Source organism: Leptodactylus fuscus, unplaced genomic scaffold (assembly GCF_031893055.1).
Source record: "Leptodactylus fuscus isolate aLepFus1 unplaced genomic scaffold, aLepFus1.hap2 HAP2_SCAFFOLD_118, whole genome shotgun sequence".
In the NCBI taxonomy this organism is placed as follows: Eukaryota; Metazoa; Chordata; class Amphibia; order Anura; family Leptodactylidae; genus Leptodactylus; species Leptodactylus fuscus.
The window spans coordinates 119,546-140,418 of NW_027440011.1; the positions used below are offsets into that span (position 1 = coordinate 119,546).

Below are 20,873 nucleotides of genomic sequence, written 5' to 3' on the forward strand. Positions count from 1 at the left end.
TAATCCTGAGTTTGGAGCAATAAAGCTCACTGTAATACTGGTGAAATCTATACGGATATCATGGCTATGGGATACCGTGTCGCCCGTGGCTGAGCGCACACGAAGGATAGCAGGGGAGGCCGTATTCTGGTGCACCAGGTGGGCTAGTAAACTGCTCGATTGATTGCCCAGTTCATAAAATCTCTGCTTATTAAAAAACAGGGACCCATGAGCTTTATCATGTAGAGCGTGCAGATACTGTCTACCCGCATGCAGCCATTGGGATCTCGTCTCGTCAGTCGGGTTGGCAACATAGGCCACCTCCAGGTAGGTACACTGGGTAGCTAGAGTAGTCTCCAGGTGGGAAGATTCCCTTTTGATAAAAGAAATGGAAGTCTTAATACAACCTCTGGTCTCCCACAGAAGGGATGGGGGGTGGCCGGGGGGTTAATCTCCAGAAACACTTGTAGTTGGTTGGGAATCCTATCATTAGGTAAGAACAATTTGAGCCAGAAGGGGTGTATGCGACTGCTCCGGCGCGTCCTAAAAGTATCGCCATGGTTCAGCGTAACTAACAAAGGAGAGTGGTCCGAGACCGCCCTGGGCAAGTAGGATGCTGAGTGTAAGATAGAACATGCTTTCACATTGCCAAAGGCATAATCTATACAGGACAGGGCGTGCCTATGGGCGGAATGACAGGAGAAGACTAGAGAGTCGGGGGACAGTATCCTCCACAAGTCCTGCCAACCCAGCTCCTGGACCATGGAAGTGTGACGAGAACATGGCGGAGGGTCCGAACCAGCATGAAACCGGTCCGGAGCATTATTCATGACTTTATTAAAGTCTCCCAGGCAAAGCACTACCGCACCAGGAAATCTAGACACAAACTGGGCCGCTGTTTGAAGCACGGAAAGGCCGGACGCAGGGGGCAAATAGACACCTAGCATCAGATACAAAGTCGAGTCGATCCATGCCTGAACATACACATACCGGCCCTCAGGATCTCTCTCCACCACACCCAGCTCCCACTTAAGACTACGATGCACCAAAATAGACTTTTCTGCAGCCACCTAGCGTTGTCAGACACTAAAGGGGTCTCCTGGAGACACACAATATGAGGATTGATTCGTCTAAGCTGGGAGACAATGGTGGAGCGTTTACGCAGACTGCCCATACCCCGTACATTCCCGGACAGGACATTAAGTGACGCCATGACAATCTATAATGCAATAAGTACAGGTCAGAGACATCAGGGCACGGGGACAAGACAGCGCGCGGCGGATCAGAAGCCAGATAAAAACAGAAACATAACGTAACAATACACCCTCAAGAGGTGCAGAGAACAGTCCCAGAATACTGGACATACCTACAACAACAGGGGAGAACGCACCCAATACCAATATCAGGGCACAGGGACAAGACAGAGCGCAGCGGATCAGAAACATAACGTAACGATACACCCTCAAGAGGTGCAGAAAACAGTCCCAGAATACTGGACATACCTACAACAACGGGAGAACGCACCCAATACCAATATCAGGGCACAGGGACAAGACAGAGCGCAGCGGATCAGAAACATAACGTAACGATACACCCTCAAGAGGTGCAGAGAACAGTCCCAGAATACTGGACATACCTACAACAACAGGGGAGAACGCACCCAATACCAATATCAGGGCACAGGGACAAGACAGAGCGCAGCGGATCAGAAACATAACGTAACGATACACCCTCAAGAGGTGCAGAAAACAGTCCCAGAATACTGGACATACCTACAACAACAGGGGAGAACGCACCCAATACCAATATCAGGGCACAGGGACAAGACAGAGCGCAGCGGATCAGAAACATAACGTAACGATACACCCTCAAGAGGTGCAGAGAACAGTCCCAGAATACTGGACATACCTACAACAACAGGGGAGAACGCTACCAATATCAGGGCACAGGGACAAGACAGAGCGCAGCGGATCAGAAACATAACGTAACGATACACCCTCAAGAGGTGCAGAAAACAGTCCCAGAATACTGGACATACCTACAACAACAGGGGAGAACGCACCCAATATCAGGGCACAGGGACAAGACAGAGCGCAGCGGATCAGAAACATAACGTAACAATACACCCTCAAGAGGTGCAGAGAACAGTCCCAGAATACTGGACATACCTACAACAACAGGGGAGAACGCACCCAATATCAGGGCACAGGGACAAGACAGAGCGCAGCGGATCAGAAACATAACGTAACGATACACCCTCAAGAGGTGCAGAGAACAGTCCCAGAATACTGGACATACCTACAACAACAGGGGAGAACGCACCCAATATCAGGGCACAGGGACAAGACAGAGCGCAGCGGATCAGAAACATAACGTAACGATACACCCTCAAGAGGTGCAGAAAACAGTCCCAGAATACTGGACATACCTACAACAACAGGGGAGAACGCACCCAATACCAATATCAGGGCACAGGGACAAGACAGAGCGCAGCGGATCAGAAACATAACGTAACAATACACCCTCAAGAGGTGCAGAAAACAGTCCCAGAATACTGGACATACCTACAACAACAGGGGAGAACGCGCCCCCAATACCGATGGAGTCCTCGGCGCTCTCTCAAGAAAAATAGCGCAATGAAGCTAAATGCAAACACGTAGCAGAGCCAAAAATACAAAACCATAACAATGTAAGCACATAGGGCACCTGAGCCGAACAAAACAGCGGAACGTCCACCTGGTAAATATAATCCAAAGGGTACAAAACACACACGCCAATATCTCCAACAACACGCAGGGCCATGTGCCTAGTCCAGTAGGAAACAGGGTCAGCGTCGTGGAGATCCAGGTCGGAGGGATAGCCAGTCCTCAGCGTCCTTAGGAGAAGCCAAATAATTCACTTTACATAGCTTGTCGTAACTTATTGTCTGAATGTGAATTCCTTAGCAGTCCGTCGTTACCTGAGGATGGCGCTGCCAGGCAGGATCTAGTATGTTATATCTGACATGTCATTGATACGGGTGCAGGGCCGCAGCGGTATGAGCGCCATCACATGGTAGGACCTGAAATGATGTAGTGAAGATTCTCAGTCAGTGACTACAGGCAAAGTATGGGTGGCGCCTACCTGAGGACACGACGGACACAAGGATGGCGCAGTCAGTGAGGGTTGTGCGGTTTTTGTCTTTCAGATAACAGAGTTGGGTGGACGCAACACAGTCGTCATTGTGACCCCTGAAGAGGTAATAACATGTCAGCTTACTGACAAGTCCACTCTGATGTGTAGTATGTGAGTGTATCCTTGGGGTGAGTCCGCTCTGATGTGTAGTATGTGAGTGTATCCTTGGGGTGAGTGCGCTCTGATGTGTAGTATGTGAGTGTATCCTTGGGGTGAGTCCGCTCTGATGTGTAGTATGTGAGTGTATCCTTGGGGTGAGTCCGCTCTGATGTGTAGTATGACGGTGTATCCTTGGGGTGAGTCCGCTCTGATGTGTAGTATGTGAGTGTATCCTTGGAGTGAGTCCGCTCTGATGTGTAGTATGTGAGTGTATCCTTGGGGTGAGTGCGCTCTGATGTGTAGTATGTGAGTGTATCCTTGGGGTGTGTCCGCTCTGATGTGTAGCATGTGAGTGTATCCTTGGGGTGAGTCCGCTCTGATGTGTAGTATGTGAGTGTATCCTTGGGGTGAGTCCGCTCTGATGTGTAGTATGACGGTGTATCCTTGGAGTGAGTCCGCTCTGATGTGTAGTATGTGAGTGTATCCTTGGGGTGAGTCCGCTCTGATGTGTAGTATGTGAGTGTATCCTTGGGGTGAGTCCGCTCTGATGTGTAGTATGTGAGTGTATCCTTGGAGTGAGTCCGCTCTGACGTGTAGTATGTGAGTGTATCCTTGGGGTGAGTCCGCTCTGATGTGTAGTATGTGAGTGTATCCTTGGAGTGAGTCCGCTCTGATGTGTAGTATGACGGTGTATCCTTGGGGTGAGTCCGCTCTGATGTGTAGTATGTCGGTGTATCCCCGGGGTGAGTCCGCTCTGACGTGTAGTATGTGAGTGTATCCTTGGGGTGAGTCCGCTCTGATGTGTAGTATGTGAGTGTATACTTGGGGTGAGTCCGCTCTGATGTGTAGTATGTCGGTGTATCCCCGGGGTGAGTCCGCTCTGACGTGTAGTATGTGAGTGTATCCTTGGAGTGAGTCCGCTCTGATGTGTAGTATGTAAGTGTATCCTTGGGGTGAGTCCGCTCTGATGTGTAGTATGTGAGTGTATCCTTGGGGTGAGTCCGCTGTGATGTGTAGTATGACGGTGTATCCTTGGGGTGAGTGCGCTCTGATGTGTAGCATGTCGGTGTATCCTTGGGGTGAGTCCGCTGTGATGTGTAGTATGACGGTGTATCCTTGGGGTGAGTCCGCTCTGATGTGTAGTATGTGAGTGTATCCTTGGAGTGAGTCCGCTCTGATGTGTAGTATGACGGTATATCCTTGGGGTGAGTCCGCTCTGATGTGTAGTATGACGGTGTATCCTTGGGGTGAGTCCGCTCTGATGTGTAGTATGTCGGTGTATCCCCGGGGTGAGTCCGCTCTGACGTGTAGTATGTGAGTGTATCCTTGGGGTGAGTCCGCTCTGATGTGTAGTATGTGAGTGTATCCTTGGGGTGAGTCCGCTCTGATGTGTAGTATGTGAGTGTATACTTGGGGTGAGTCCGCTCTGATTTGTAGTATGTGAGTGTATACTTGGGGTGAGTCCGCTCTGATGTGTAGTATGTCGGTGTATCCCCGGAGTGAGTCCGCTCTGACGTGTAGTATGTGAGTGTATCCTTGGGGTGAGTCCGCTCTGATGTGTAGTATGTGAGTGTATACTTGGGGTGAGTCCGCTCTGATTTGTAGTATGTGAGTGTATACTTGGGGTGAGTCCGCTCTGATGTGTAGTATGTCGGTGTATCCCCGGGGTGAGTCCGCTCTGATGTGTAGTATGTAAGTGTATCCTTGGGGTGAGTCCGCTCTGATGTGTAGTATGTGAGTGTATCCTTGGGGTGAGTCCGCTGTGATGTGTAGTATGACGGTGTATCCTTGGGGTGAGTGCGCTCTGATGTGTAGCATGTCGGTGTATCCTTGGGGTGAGTCCGCTGTGATGTGTAGTATGACGGTGTATCCTTGGGGTGAGTCCGCTCTGATGTGTAGTATGACGGTGTATCCTTGGGGTGAGTCCGCTCTGATGTGTAGTATGACGGTGTATCCTTGGGGTGAGTGCGCTCTGATGTGTAGTATGTGAGTGTATCCTTGGAGTGAGTCCGCTCTGATGTGTAGTATGACGGTGTATCCTTGGGGTGAGTCCGCTCTGATGTGTAGTATGACGGTGTATCCTTGGGGTGAGTCCGCTCTGATGTGTAGTATGTCGGTGTATCCCCGGGGTGAGTCCGCTCTGACGTGTAGTATGTGAGTGTATCCTTGGGGTGAGTCCGCTCTGATGTGTAGTATGTGAGTGTATCCTTGGGGTGAGTCCGCTCTGATGTGTAGTATGTGAGTGTATCCCCGGGGTGTGTCCGCTCTGATGTGTAGTATGACGGTGTATCCTTGGGGTGAGTGCGCTCTGATGTGTAGCATGTCGGTGTATCCTTGGGGTGAGTCCGCTGTGATGTGTAGTATGACGGTGTATCCTTGGGGTGAGTCCGCTCTGATGTGTAGTATGTGAGTGTATCCTTGGGGTGAGTCCGCTCTGATGTGTAGTATGTGAGTGTATCCTTGGAGTGAGTCCGCTCTGATGTGTAGTATGTGAGTGTATCCTTGGAGTGAGTCCGCTCTGATGTGTAGTATGACGGTGTATCCTTGGGGTGAGTCCGCTCTGATGTGTAGTATGTCGGTGTATCCCCGGGGTGAGTCCGCTCTGACGTGTAGTATGTGAGTGTATCCTTGGGGTGAGTCCGCTCTGATGTGTAGTATGTGAGTGTATACTTGGGGTGAGTCCGCTCTGATTTGTAGTATGTGAGTGTATACTTGGGGTGAGTCCGCTCTGATGTGTAGTATGTCGGTGTATCCCCGGGGTGAGTCCGCTCTGACGTGTAGTATGTGAGTGTATCCTTGGAGTGAGTCCGCTCTGATGTGTAGTATGTAAGTGTATCCTTGGGGTGAGTCCGCTCTGATGTGTAGTATGTGAGTGTATCCTTGGGGTGAGTCCGCTGTGATGTGTAGTATGACGGTGTATCCTTGGGGTGAGTGCGCTCTGATGTGTAGCATGTCGGTGTATCCTTGGGGTGAGTCCGCTGTGATGTGTAGTATGACGGTGTATCCTTGGGGTGAGTCCGCTCTGATGTGTAGTATGTGAGTGTATCCTTGGGGTGAGTCCGCTGTGATGTGTAGTATGACGGTGTATCCTTGGGGTGAGTGCGCTCTGATGTGTAGCATGTCGGTGTATCCTTGGGGTGAGTCCGCTCTGATGTGTAGTATGACGGTGTATCCCCGGGGTGAGTCCGCTCTGATGTGTAGTATGTGAGTGTATCCTTGGGGTGAGTCCGCTCTGATGTGTAGTATGTGAGTGTATCCTTGGGGTGAGTCCGCTCTGATGTGTAGTATGTGAGTGTATCCTTGGAGTGAGTCCGCTCTGATGTGTAGTATGACGGTGTATCCTTGGGGTGAGTCCGCTCTGATGTGTAGTATGACGGTGTATCCTTGGGGTGAGTCCGCTCTGATGTGTAGTATGTGAGTGTATCCTTGGGGTGAGTCCGCTGTGATGTGTAGTATGACGGTGTATCCTTGGGGTGAGTCCGCTCTGATGTGTAGTATGACGGTGTATCCCCGGGGTGAGTCCGCTCTGACGTGTAGTATGTGAGTGTATCCTTGGGGTGAGTGCGCTCTGATGTGTAGCATGTCGGTGTATCCTTGGGGTGAGTCCGCTCTGATGTGTAGTATGTGAGTGTATCCTTGGGGTGAGTCCTCTCTGATGTGTAGTATGTCGGTGTATCCCCGGGGTGAGTCCGCTCTGATGTGTAGTATGACGGTGTATCCTTGGGGTGAGTGCGCTCTGATGTGTAGCATGTCGGTGTATCCTTGGGGTGAGTCCGCTGTGATGTGTAGTATGACGGTGTATCCTTGGGGTGAGTCCGCTCTGATGTGTAGTATGTCGGTGTATCCCCGGGGTGAGTCCGCTCTGATGTGTAGTATGACGGTGTATCCTTGGGGTGAGTGCGCTCTGATGTGTAGCATGTCGGTGTATCCTTGGGGTGAGTCCGCTGTGATGTGTAGTATGACGGTGTATCCTTGGGGTGAGTCCGCTCTGATGTGTAGCATGTCGGTGTATCCTTGGGGTGAGTCCGCTGTGATGTGTAGTATGACGGTGTATCCTTGGGGTGAGTCCGCTCTGATGTGTAGTATGTCGGTGTATCCCCGGGGTGAGTCCGCTCTGATGTGTAGTATGTCGGTGTATCCCCGGGGTGAGTCCGCTCTGATGTGTAGCATGTCGGTGTATCCTTGGGGTGAGTCCGCTCTGATGTGTAGTATGTGAGTGTATCCTTGGGGTGAGTCCGCTCTGATGTGTAGTATGTGAGTGTATCCTTGGGGTGAGTCCGCTCTGATGTGTAGTATGACGGTGTATCCTTGGGGTGAGTCCGCTCTGATGTGTAGTATGACGGTGTATCCTTGGGGTGAGTCCGCTCTGATGTGTAGTATGTGAGTGTATCCTTGGGGTGAGTCCGCTGTGATGTGTAGTATGACGGTGTAACCTTGGGGTGAGTGCGCTCTGATGTGTAGCATGTCGGTGTATCCTTGGGGTGAGTCCGCTCTGATGTGTAGTATGTGAGTGTATCCTTGGGGTGAGTCCGCTCTGATGTGTAGTATGTGAGTGTATCCTTGGGGTGAGTCCGCTGTGATGTGTAGTATGTGAGTGTATCCTTGGGGTGAGTCCGCTCTGATGTGTAGTATGTGAGTGTATCCTTGGAGTGAGTCCGCTCTGATGTGTAGTATGACGGTGTATCCTTGGGGTGAGTCCGCTCTGATGTGTAGTATGACGGTGTATCCTTGGGGTGAGTCCGCTCTGATGTGTAGTATGTCGGTGTATCCCCGGGGTGAGTCCGCTCTGACGTGTAGTATGTGAGTGTATCCTTGGGGTGAGTCCGCTCTGATGTGTAGTATGTGAGTGTATCCTTGGGGTGAGTCCGCTCTGATGTGTAGTATGTGAGTGTATCCTTGGGGTGAGTCCGCTCTGATGTGTAGTATGTGAGTGTATCCCCGGGGTGTGTCCGCTCTGATGTGTAGTATGTCGGTGTATCCCCGGGGTGAGTCCGCTCTGACGTGTAGTATGTGAGTGTATCCTTGGGGTGAGTCCGCTCTGATGTGTAGTATGTGAGTGTATCCTTGGAGTGAGTCCGCTCTGATGTGTAGTATGACGGTGTATCCTTGGAGTGAGTCCGCTCTGATGTGTAGTATGACGGTGTATCCTTGGGGTGAGTCCGCTCTGATGTGTAGTATGACGGTGTATCCTTGGGGTGAGTCCGCTCTGATGTGTAGTATGTCGGTGTATCCCCGGGGTGAGTCCGCTCTGATGTGTAGTATGTGAGTGTATCCTTGGGGTGAGTCCGCTCTGATGTGTAGTATGTGAGTGTATCCTTGGGGTGAGTCCGCTCTGATGTGTAGTATGTGAGTGTATCCTTGGGGTGAGTCCGCTCTGATGTGTAGTATGTGAGTGTATCCCCGGGGTGTGTCCGCTCTGATGTGTAGTATGTGAGTGTATCCTTGGGGTGAGTCCGCTCTGATGTGTAGTATGTGAGTGTATCCTTGGGGTGAGTCCGCTCTGATGTGTAGTATGTGAGTGTATCCTTGGGGTGAGTCCGCTCTGATGTGTAGTATGTCGGTGTATCCCCGGGGTGAGTCCGCTGTGATGTGAGTGTATACTTCGGTCCGCTCTGATCTTTATCCCTTCTTGCACATTCTGACTTCTCCTCGTCACGCTGGTTTCCGGTTCTCGCGATGTCGGAGTCTCGTCGCCTTCGGCCTGAGCTCTTGCGTTCTTCTCTCTCCTCAGCAGCAGGAGTTCGAGGAGAAGATGAATCAGAAGCCGCAGACAGAATATCGCGAATGTGATCGGGAACTAATATGGAAATTCCGCCATGAAATCCGAAGACGTTATCCAGAAAACCTGGCCAGGCTTCTTCTCCTCACCAGGTGGAGTTGTCATGTGGATGTGGCGCAGGTGATGGCGGGGGAGTCTTGGCGAGCGGAGATCCCTCCCGGCGAGGAGCGAGGGCACGCCTAAAGCTTTCGCCTTCCTTAATCCCTAACAGATGATTTTCTTGCTGATGTCCTGGCCCGATATTTCCATGTCCTCCGTCCTGGAGTTGCTCAGTAGCCGCTTTCCTGATCCTTACGTGGAAATGTTTGTGGTGCGATGTCTGAGGGGGTTACCGTAAGTACTGCGCACCTCACTCAGAATCCGGAGCTCCGTCTCGTGGTCGCATCTTCTCATCATGGCTCCTTCTCTGCAGGAATGAACACTTGAGCAGTTTCCTCTTACCATTTGTACAAGTGCTGAAGACCAAGCCTTACATCTACAACAACCTCAGCAAGTTCCTCCTGGAGAGGGCCCTGACCAGCCGCAGGATCGGACAGCAGCTCTTCTGGCTCTTGCGGTATTTCTTCATGACACAAATTGTCGCTTTCACTTAAGGTTGAATCCTCATGTCCTGAGAAGGACGAGCAAAAATGAGGAATGGGGCATGGCGAAAAGAAAATTGGGTTAGGAGGCGAGAAGCCATGTGACCGTGAGACCTGGAGACTCTGTACTGACCGGACCTATGGAGCCTGAGCCGTGTGCTGGAGGACATACATGATACATGGAGTCCTGGAGACTCTGTACTGACCGGACCTTATAGGGCTGTATGTAGGAGAATCCCTATGGAGCCTGAGTCGTGTGCTGGAGGACATACATGATACATGGAGTCCTGGAGACTTTGTACTAACCGGACCTTATAGGGTTGTATGTAGGAGAATCCCTATGGAGCCTGAGCCGTGTACAGGAGGACATACATGATACATGGAGTCCTGGAGACTTTGTACTGACGGGACCTTATAGGGCTGTATGTAGGAGAATCCCTATGGAGCCTGAGCCGTGTGCTGGAGGACATACATGGAGACCTGGAGACTCTGTACTGACCGGACCTATGGAGCCTGAGCCGTGTGCTGGAGGACATACATGATACATGGAGTCCTGGAGACTCTGTACTGACGGGACCTTATAGGACTGTATGTAGGAGAATCCCTATGGAGCCTGAGCCGTGTGCTGTAGGACATACATGATATATGGAGTCCTGGAGACTCTGTACTGACGGGACCTTATAGGGCTGTATGTAGGAGAATCCCTATGGAGCCTGAGCCGTGTGCTGGAGGACATACGTGATACATGGAGTCCTGGAGACTCTGTACTGACCGGACCTTATAGGGCTGTATGTAGGAGAATCCCTATGGAGCCTGAGCCGTGTACAGGAGGACATACATGATACATGGAGTCCTGGAGACTCTGTACTGACGGACCTTATAGGGCTGTATGTAGGAGAATCCCTTTGGAGCCTGAGCCGTGTGCTGGAGGACATACATGATACATGGAGTCCTGGAGACTCTGTACTGAAGGGACCTTATAGGGCTGTATGTAGGAGAATCCCTATGGAGCCTGAGCCGTGTACAGGAGGACATACATGATACATGGAGTCCTGGAGACTCTGTACTGACGGGACCTTATAGGGCTGTATGTAGGAGAATCCCTATGGAGCCTGAGCCGTGTACAGGAGGACATACATGGAGTCCTGGAGACTCTGTACTGACGGACCTTATAGGGCTGTATGTAGGAGAATCCCTATGGAGCCAGAGCCGTGTGCTAGAGGACATACGTGATACACGGAGTCCTAGAGACTCTGTACTGACAGGACCTTATAGGGCTGTATGTAGGAGAATCGCTATGGAGCCTGAGCCGTGTGCTGTAGGACATACATGATACATGGAGTCCTGGAGACTCTGTACTGACGGGACCTTATAGGGCTGTATGTAGGAGAATCCCTATGTAGCCTGAGCCGTGTGCCGGAGGACATACATGATACATGGAGTCCTGGAGACTCTGTACTGACGGGACCTTATAGGGCTGTATGTAGGAGAATCCCTATGGAGCCTGAGCCGTGTACAGGAGGACATATATGATACACGGAGTCCTGGAGACTCTGTACTGACCGGACCTTATAGGGCTGTATGTAGGAGAATCCCTATGGAGCCTGAGCCGTGTGCTGGAGGACATACATGATACATGGAGTCCTGTAGACTCTGTACTGACAGGACCTTATAGAGCTGTATGTAGGAGAATCCCTATGGAGCCTGAGCCGTGTGCTGGAGGACATACATGATAAACGGAGTCCTGGAGATTCTGTACTGACAGGACCTTATAGGGCTGTATGTAGGAGAATCCCTATGGAGCCTGAGCCGTGTGCTGGAGGACATACATGATACACGGAGTCCTGGAGACTCTGTACTGACGGGACCTTATAGGGTTGTATGTAGGAGAATCCCTATGGAGCCTGAGCCGTGTACAGGAGGACATACATGATACATGGAGTCCTGGAGACTCTGTACTTACGGGACCTTATAGGGCTGTATGTAAGAGAATCCCTATGGAGCCTGAGCCGTGTGCTGGAGGACATACATGATACACGGAGTCCTGGAGACTCTGTACTGACGGGACCGTATAGGGCTGTATGTAGGAGAATCCCTATGGAGCCTGAGCCGTGTACAGGAGGACATACATGATACACGGAGTCCTGGAGACTCTGTACTGACGGGACCTTATAGAGCTGTATGTAGGAGAATCCCTATGGAGCCTGAGCCGTGTGCTGGAGGACATACATGATACATGGAGTCCTGGAGACTCTGTACTGATGTGACCTTATAGGGCTGTATGTAGGAGAATCCCTATGGAGCCTGAGCCGTGTGCTGGAGGACATACATGATACACAGAGTCCTGGAGACTCTGTACTGACGGGACCTTATAGGGCTGTATGTAGGAGAATCCCTATGGAGTGAGCCTGAGCCGTGTACAGGAGGACATACATGATACATGGAGTCCTGGAGACTCTGTACTTATGGGACCTTATAGGGCTGTATGTAGGAGAATCCCTATGGAGTGAGCCTGAGCCGTGTGCTGGAGGACATACATGATACACGGAGTCCTGGAGACTCTGTACTTACGGGACCTTATAGGGCTGTATGTAGGAGAATCCCTATGGAGCCTGAGCCGTGTGCTGGAGGACATACATGATACATGGAGTCCTGGAGACTCTGTACTAACGGGACCTTATAGGGCTGTATGTAGGAGAATCCCTATGGAGCCTGAGCCGTGTACAGGAGGACATACATGATACATGGAGTCCTGGAGACTCTGTACTGACGGGACCTTATAGGGCTGTATGTAGGAGAATCCCTATGGAGCCTGAGCCGTGTGCTGGAGGACATACATGATACATGGAGTCCTGGAGACTCTGTACTGACGGACCTTATAGGGCTGTATGTAGGAGAATCCCTATGGAGCCTGAGCCGTGTGCTGGAGGACATACATGATACATGGAGTCCTGGAGACTCTGTACTGACGGGACCTTATAGGGCTGTATGTAGGAGAATCCCTATGGAGCCTGAGCCGTGTACAGGAGGACATACATGATACATGGAGTCCTGGAGACTCTGTACTGACGGGACCTTATAGGGCTGTATGTAGGAGAATCCCTATGGAGCCTGAGCCGTGTGCTGGAGGACATACATGATACATGGGGTCCTGGAGACTCTGTACTGACGGGACCTTATAGGGCTGTATGTAGGAGAATCCCTATGGAGTGAGCCTGAGCCGTGTACAGGAGGACATACATGATACATGGAGTCCTGGAGACTCTGTACTGACGGGACCTTATAGGGCTGTATGTAGGAGAATCCCTATGGAGTTAGCCTGAGCCGTGTGCTGGAGGACATACATGATACATGGAGTCCTGGAGACTCTGTACTGACAGGACCTTATAGGGCTGTATGTAGGAGAATCCCTATGGAGCCTGAGCCGTGTACAGGAGGACATACATGATACACGGAGTCCTGGAGACTCTGTACTGACGGGACCTTATAGGGCTGTATGTAGGAGAATCCCTATGGAGCCTGAGCCGTGTGCTGGAGGACATACATGATACATGGAGTCCTGGAGACTCTGTACTGACGGGACCTTATAGGACTGTATGTAGGAGAATCCCTATGGAGCCTGAGCCGTGTACAGGAGGACATACATGATACATGGAGTCCTGGAGACTCTGTACTGACGGGACCTTATAGAGCTGTATGTAGGAGAATCCCTATGGAGCCTGAGCCGTGTGCTGGAGGACATACATGATACATGGAGTCCTGGAGACTCTGTACTGATGTGACCTTATAGGGCTGTATGTAGGAGAATCCCTATGGAGCCTGAGCCGTGTGCTGGAGGACATACATGATACACAGAGTCCTGGAGACTCTGTACTGACGGGACCTTATAGGGCTGTATGTAGGAGAATCCCTATGGAGTGAGCCTGAGCCGTGTACAGGAGGACATACATGATACATGGAGTCCTGGAGACTCTGTACTTATGGGACCTTATAGGGCTGTATGTAGGAGAATCCCTATGGAGTGAGCCTGAGCCGTGTGCTGGAGGACATACATGATACACGGAGTCCTGGAGACTCTGTACTTACGGGACCTTATAGGGCTGTATGTAGGAGAATCCCTATGGAGCCTGAGCCGTGTGCTGGAGGACATACATGATACATGGAGTCCTGGAGACTCTGTACTAACGGGACCTTATAGGGCTGTATGTAGGAGAATCCCTATGGAGCCTGAGCCGTGTACAGGAGGACATACATGATACATGGAGTCCTGGAGACTCTGTACTGACGGGACCTTATAGGGCTGTATGTAGGAGAATCCCTATGGAGCCTGAGCCGTGTGCTGGAGGACATACATGATACATGGAGTCCTGGAGACTCTGTACTGACGGACCTTATAGGGCTGTATGTAGGAGAATCCCTATGGAGCCTGAGCCGTGTGCTGGAGGACATACATGATACATGGAGTCCTGGAGACTCTGTACTGACGGGACCTTATAGGGCTGTATGTAGGAGAATCCCTATGGAGCCTGAGCCGTGTACAGGAGGACATACATGATACATGGAGTCCTGGAGACTCTGTACTGACGGGACCTTATAGGGCTGTATGTAGGAGAATCCCTATGGAGCCTGAGCCGTGTGCTGGAGGACATACATGATACATGGGGTCCTGGAGACTCTGTACTGACGGGACCTTATAGGGCTGTATGTAGGAGAATCCCTATGGAGTGAGCCTGAGCCGTGTACAGGAGGACATACATGATACATGGAGTCCTGGAGACTCTGTACTGACGGGACCTTATAGGGCTGTATGTAGGAGAATCCCTATGGAGTTAGCCTGAGCCGTGTGCTGGAGGACATACATGATACATGGAGTCCTGGAGACTCTGTACTGACAGGACCTTATAGGGCTGTATGTAGGAGAATCCCTATGGAGCCTGAGCCGTGTGCTGGAGGACATACATGATACACAGAGTCCTGGAGACTCTGTACTTACGGGACCTTATAGGGCTGTATGTAGGAGAATCCCTATGGAGCCTGAGCCGTGTGCTGGAGGACATACATGATACATGGAGTCTTGGAGACTCTGTACTGACGGGACCTTATAGGGCTGTATGTAGGAGAATCCCTATGGAGCCTGAGCCGTGTGCTGGAGGACATACATGATACATGGAGTCCTGGAGACTCTGTACTGACGGGACCTTATAGGACTGTATGTAGGAGAATCCCTATGGAGCCTGAGCCGTGTACAGGAGGACATACATGATACACGGTGTCCTGGAGACTCTGTACTGACGGGACCTTATAGGACTGTATGTAGGAGAATCCCTATGGAGCCTGAGCCGTGTGCTGGAGGACATACATGGAGACCTGGAGACTCTGTACTGACGGGACCTTATAGGGCTGTATGTAGGAGAATCCCTATGGAGCCTGAGCCGTGTACAGGAGGACATACATGATACATGGAGTCCTGGAGACTCTGTACTGACGGGACATTATAGGGCTGTATGTAGGAGAATCCCTATGGAGCCTGAGCCGTGTGCTGGAGGATATACATGATACATGGAGTCTTGGAGACTCTGTACTGACGGGACCTTATAGGGCTGTATGTAGGAGAATCCCTATGGAGCCTGAGCCGTGTGCTGGAGGACATACATGATACATGGAGTCCTGGAGACTCTGTACTGACGGGACCTTATAGGACTGTATGTAGGAGAATCCCTATGGAGCCTGAGCCGTGTGCTGGAGGACATACATGATACACAGAGTCCTGGAGACTCTGTACTGACGGGACCTTATAGGGCTGTATGTAGGAGAATCCCTATGGAGCCTGAGCCGTGTGCTGGAGGACATACATGATACATGGAGTCCTGGAGACTCTGTACTGACAGGACCTTATAGGGCTGTATGTAGGAGAATCCCTATGGAGCCTGAGCCGTGTACAGGAGGACATACATGATACATGGAGTCCTGGAGACTCTGTACTGACAGGACCTTATAGAGCTGTATGTAGGAGAATCCCTATGGAGCCTGAGCCGTGTGCTGGAGGACATACATGATACATGGAGTCCTGGAGACTCTGTACTTACGGGACCTTATAGGGCTGTATGTAGGAGAATCCCTATGGAGCCTGAGCCGTGTGCTGGAGGACATACATGATACATGGAGTCCTGGAGACTCTGTACTGACGGGACCTTATAGAGCTGTATGTAGGAGAATCCCTATGGAGCCTGAGCCGTGTGCTGGAGGACATACATGATACATGGAGTCTTGGAGACTCTGTACTGACGGGACCTTATAGGGCTGTATGTAGGAGAATCGCTATGGAGCCTGAGCCGTGTGCTGTAGGACATACATGATACATGGGGTCCTGGAGACTCTGTACTGACGGGACCTTATAGAGCTGTATGTAGGAGAATCCCTATGGAGCCTGAGCCGTGTGCTGGAGGACATACATGATACATGGAGACCTGGAGACTCTGTACTGACGGGACCTTATAGAGCTGTATGTAGGAGAATCCCTATGGAGCCTGAGCCGTGTGCTGGAGGACATACATGATACATGGAGTCCTGGAGACTCTGTACTGACGGGACCTTATAGGACTGTATGTAGGAGAATCCCTATGGAGCCTGAGCCGTGTGCTGGAGGACATACATGATACATGGAGTCCTGGAGACTCTGTACTGACGGGACCTTATAGGGCTGTATGTAGGAGAATCCCTATGGAGCCTGAGCCGTGTGCTGGAGGACATACATGATACATGGAGTCCTGGAGACTCTGTACTGACGGGACCTTATAGGGCTGTATGTAGGAGAATCCCTATGGAGCCTGAGCCGTGTGCTGGAGGACATACATGATACATGCAGTCCTGGAGACTCTGTACTGACGGGACCTTATAGGGCTGTATGTAGGAGAATCCCTATGGAGCCTGAGCCGTGTGCTGGAGGACATACATGATACACAGAGTCCTGGATACTCTGTACTTACGGGACCTTATAGGGCTGTATGTAGGAGAATCCCTATGGAGCCTGAGCCGTGTGCTGGAGGACATACATGATACATGGAGTCCTGGAGACTCTGTACTGACGGGACCTTATAGGACTGTATGTAGGAGAATCCCTATGGAGCCTGAGCCGTGTGCTGGAGGACATACATGATACATGGAGTCCTGGAGACTCTGTACTGACAGGACCTTATAGAGCTGTATGTAGGAGAATCCCTATGGAGCCTGAGCCGTGTGCTGGAGGACATACATGATACATGGAGTCCTGGAGACTCTGTACTGACGGACCTTATAGGGCTGTATGTAGGAGAATCCCTATGGAGCCTGAGCCGTGTGCTGGAGGACATACATGATACATGGAGTCCTGGAGACTCTGTACTGACGGGACCTTATAGGGCTGTATGTAGGAGAATCCCTATGGAGCCTGAGCCGTGTACAGGAGGACATACATGATACATGGAGTCCTGGAGACTCTGTACTGACGGGACCTTATAGGGCTGTATGTAGGAGAATCCCTATGGAGTGAGCCTGAGCCGTGTACAGGAGGACATACATGATACATGGAGTCCTGGAGACTCTGTACTGACGGGACCTTATAGGGCTGTATGTAGGAGAATCCCTATGGAGTTAGCCTGAGCCGTGTGCTGGAGGACATACATGATACATGGAGTCCTGGAGACTCTGTACTGACAGGACCTTATAGGGCTGTATGTAGGAGAATCCCTATGGAGCCTGAGCCGTGTGCTGGAGGACATACATGATACACAGAGTCCTGGAGACTCTGTACTTACGGGACCTTATAGGGCTGTATGTAGGAGAATCCCTATGGAGCCTGAGCCGTGTGCTGGAGGACATACATGATACATGGAGTCCTGGAGACTCTGTACTGACGGGACCTTATAGGACTGTATGTAGGAGAATCCCTATGGAGCCTGAGCCGTGTACAGGAGGACATACATGATACACGGAGTCCTGGAGACTCTGTACTGACGGGACCTTATAGGACTGTATGTAGGAGAATCCCTATGGAGCCTGAGCCGTGTGCTGGAGGACATACATGGAGACCTGGAGACTCTGTACTGACGGGACCTTATAGGGCTGTATGTAGGAGAATCCCTATGGAGCCTGAGCCGTGTACAGGAGGACATACATGATACATGGAGTCCTGGAGACTCTGTACTGACGGGACATTATAGGGCTGTATGTAGGAGAATCCCTATGGAGCCTGAGCCGTGTGCTGGAGGACATACATGATACATGGAGTCTTGGAGACTCTGTACTGACGGGACCTTATAGGGCTGTATGTAGGAGAATCCCTATGGAGCCTGAGCCGTGTGCTGGAGGACATACATGATACATGGAGTCTTGGAGACTCTGTACTGACGGGACCTTATAGGGCTGTATGTAGGAGAATCTCTATGGAGCCTGAGCCGTGTGCTGGAGGACATACATGATACACAGAGTCCTGGAGACTCTGTACTGACGGGACCTTATAGGGCTGTATGTAGGAGAATCCCTATGTAGCCTGAGCCGTGTGCTGGAGGACATACATGATACATGGAGTCCTGGAGACTCTGTACTGACGGGACCTTATAGGACTGTATGTAGGAGAATCCCTATGGAGCCTGAGCCGTGTACAGGAGGACATACATGATACACGGAGTCCTGGAGACTCTGTACTGACGGGACCTTATAGGACTGTATGTAGGAGAATCCCTATGGAGCCTGAGCCGTGTGCTGGAGGACATACATGATACATGGAGTCCTGGAGACTCTGTACTGACAGGACCTTATAGGGCTGTATGTAGGAGAATCCCTATGGAGCCTGAGCCGTGTGCTGGAGGACATACATGATACATGGAGTCCTGGAGACTCTGTACTTACGGGACCTTATAGGGCTGTATGTAGGAGAATCCCTATGGAGCCTGAGCCGTGTGCTGGAGGACATACATGATACACAGAGTCCTGGAGACTCTGTACTGACGGGACCTTATAGAGCTGTATGTAGGAGAATCCCTATGGAGCCTGAGCCGTGTGCTGGAGGACATACATGATACATGGAGTCTTGGAGACTCTGTACTGACGGGACCTTATAGGGCTGTATGTAGGAGAATCCCTATGGAGCCTGAGCCGTGTGCTGGAGGACATACATGATACATGGAGTCCTGGAGACTCTGTACTGACGGGACCTTATAGGACTGTATGTAGGAGAATCCCTATGGAGCCTGAGCCGTGTGCTGGAGGACATACATGATACATGGAGTCCTGGAGACTCTGTACTGACGGGACCTTATAGGGCTGTATGTAGGAGAATCCCTATGGAGCCTGAGCCGTGTGCTGGAGGACATACATGATACATGGAGTCCTGGAGACTCTGTACTGACGGGACCTTATAGGGCTGTATGTAGGAGAATCCCTATGGAGCCTGAGCCGTGTGCTGGAGGACATACATGATACACAGAGTCCTGGATACTCTGTACTTACGGGACCTTATAGGGCTGTATGTAGGAGAATCCCTATGGAGCCTGAGCCGTGTGCTGGAGGACATACATGATACATGGAGTCCTGGAGACTCTGTACTGACAGGACCTTATAGAGCTGTATGTAGGAGAATCCCTATGGAGCCTGAGCCGTGTGCTGGAGGACATACATGATACATGGAGTCCTGGAGACTCTGTACTGACGGGACCTTATAGGACTGTATGTAGGAGAATCCCTATGGAGCCTGAGCCGTGTGCTGTAGGACATACATGATACATGGAGTCCTGGAGACTCTGTACTGACCGGACCTTATAGGGCTGTATGTAGGAGAATCCCTATGGAGCCTGAGCCGTGTACAGGAGGACATATATGATACACGGAGTCCTGGAGACTCTGTACTGACGGGACCTTATAGGGCTGTATGTAGGAGAATCCCTATGGAGCCTGAGCTGTGTACAGGAGGACATACATGATACATGGGGTCCTGGAGACTCTGTACTGACGGGACCTTATAGGACTGTATGTAGGAGAATCCCTATGGAGCCTGAGCCGTGTGCTGGAGGACATACATGATACATGGAGTCCTGGAGACTCTGTACTGACGGGACCTTATAGAGCTGTATGTAGGAGAATCCCTATGGAGCCTGAGCCGTGTGCTGGAGGACATACATGATACATGGAGTCCTGGAGACTCTGTACTGACGGGACCGTATAGGGCTGTATGTAGGAGAATCCCTATGGAGCCTGAGCCGTGTGCTGGAGGACATACATGATACACAGAGTCCTGGAGACTCTGTACTGACGGGACCTTATAGGGCTGTATGTAGGAGAATCCCTATGGAGCCTGAGCCGTGTACAGGAGGACATACATGATACATGGAGTCCTGGAGACTCTGTACTGACGGGACCGTATAGGGCTGTATGTAGGAGAATCCCTATGGAGCCTGAGCCGTGTGCTGGAGGACATACATGATACATGGAGTCCTGGAGACTCTGTACTGACGGGACCTTATAGGACTGTATGTAGGAGAATCCCTATGGAGCCTGAGCCGTGTGCTGGAGGACATACATGATACATGGAGTCCTGGAGACTCTGTACTGACGGGACCTTATAGGGCTGTATGTAGGAGAATCCCTATGGAGCCTGAGCCGTGTGCTGGAGGACATACATGATACATGGAGTCCTGGAAACTCTGTTCTGACGGGACCTTATAGAGCTGTATGTAGGAGAATCCCTATGGAGCCTGAGCCGTGTGCTGGAGGACATACATGATACATGGAGTCCTGGAGACTCTGTACTGACGGGACCTTATAGGACTGTATGTAGGAGAATCCCTATGGAGCCTGAGCCGTGTGCTGGAGGTCATACATGATACATGGAGTCCTGGAGACTCTGTACTGACGGACCTTATAGGGCTGTATGTAGGAGAATCCCTATGGAGCCTGAGCCGTGTGCTGGAGGACATACATGATACACAGAGTCCTGGATACTCTGTACTTACGGGACCTTATAGGGCTGTATGTAGGAGAATCCCTATGGAGCCTGAGCCGTGTGCTGGAGGACATACATGATACATGGAGTCCTGGAGACTCTGTACTGACGGGACCTTATAGGACTGTATGTAGGAGAATCCCTATGGAGCCTGAGCCGTGTACAGGAGGACATACATGATACATGGAGTCCTGGAGACTCTGTACTGACGGGACCTTATAGGGCTGTATGTAGGAGAATCCCTATGGAGCCTGAGCCGTGTGCTGGAGGACATACATGATACACG

General features: G+C 51.1%; 1 protein-coding gene across 1 annotated transcript in view; it reads left to right on the plus strand.

Annotated features, from left to right (window-relative positions):
- Positions 1-249: 249 nt before the first annotated feature.
- LOC142186786 (phosphatidylinositol 4,5-bisphosphate 3-kinase catalytic subunit delta isoform-like) overlaps positions 250-20,873 on the plus strand; it is a 62,696-nt gene continuing 42,072 nt past the window's right edge. The window contains exons 1-5 of the mRNA XM_075261365.1: positions 250-306; positions 3,167-3,217; positions 8,984-9,151; positions 9,243-9,364; positions 9,444-9,587. Of these exons, the coding sequence (XP_075117466.1) occupies positions 250-306; positions 3,167-3,217; positions 8,984-9,151; positions 9,243-9,364; positions 9,444-9,587 (542 nt within the window). The remainder of the gene's footprint in view (positions 307-3,166; positions 3,218-8,983; positions 9,152-9,242; positions 9,365-9,443; positions 9,588-20,873) is intronic.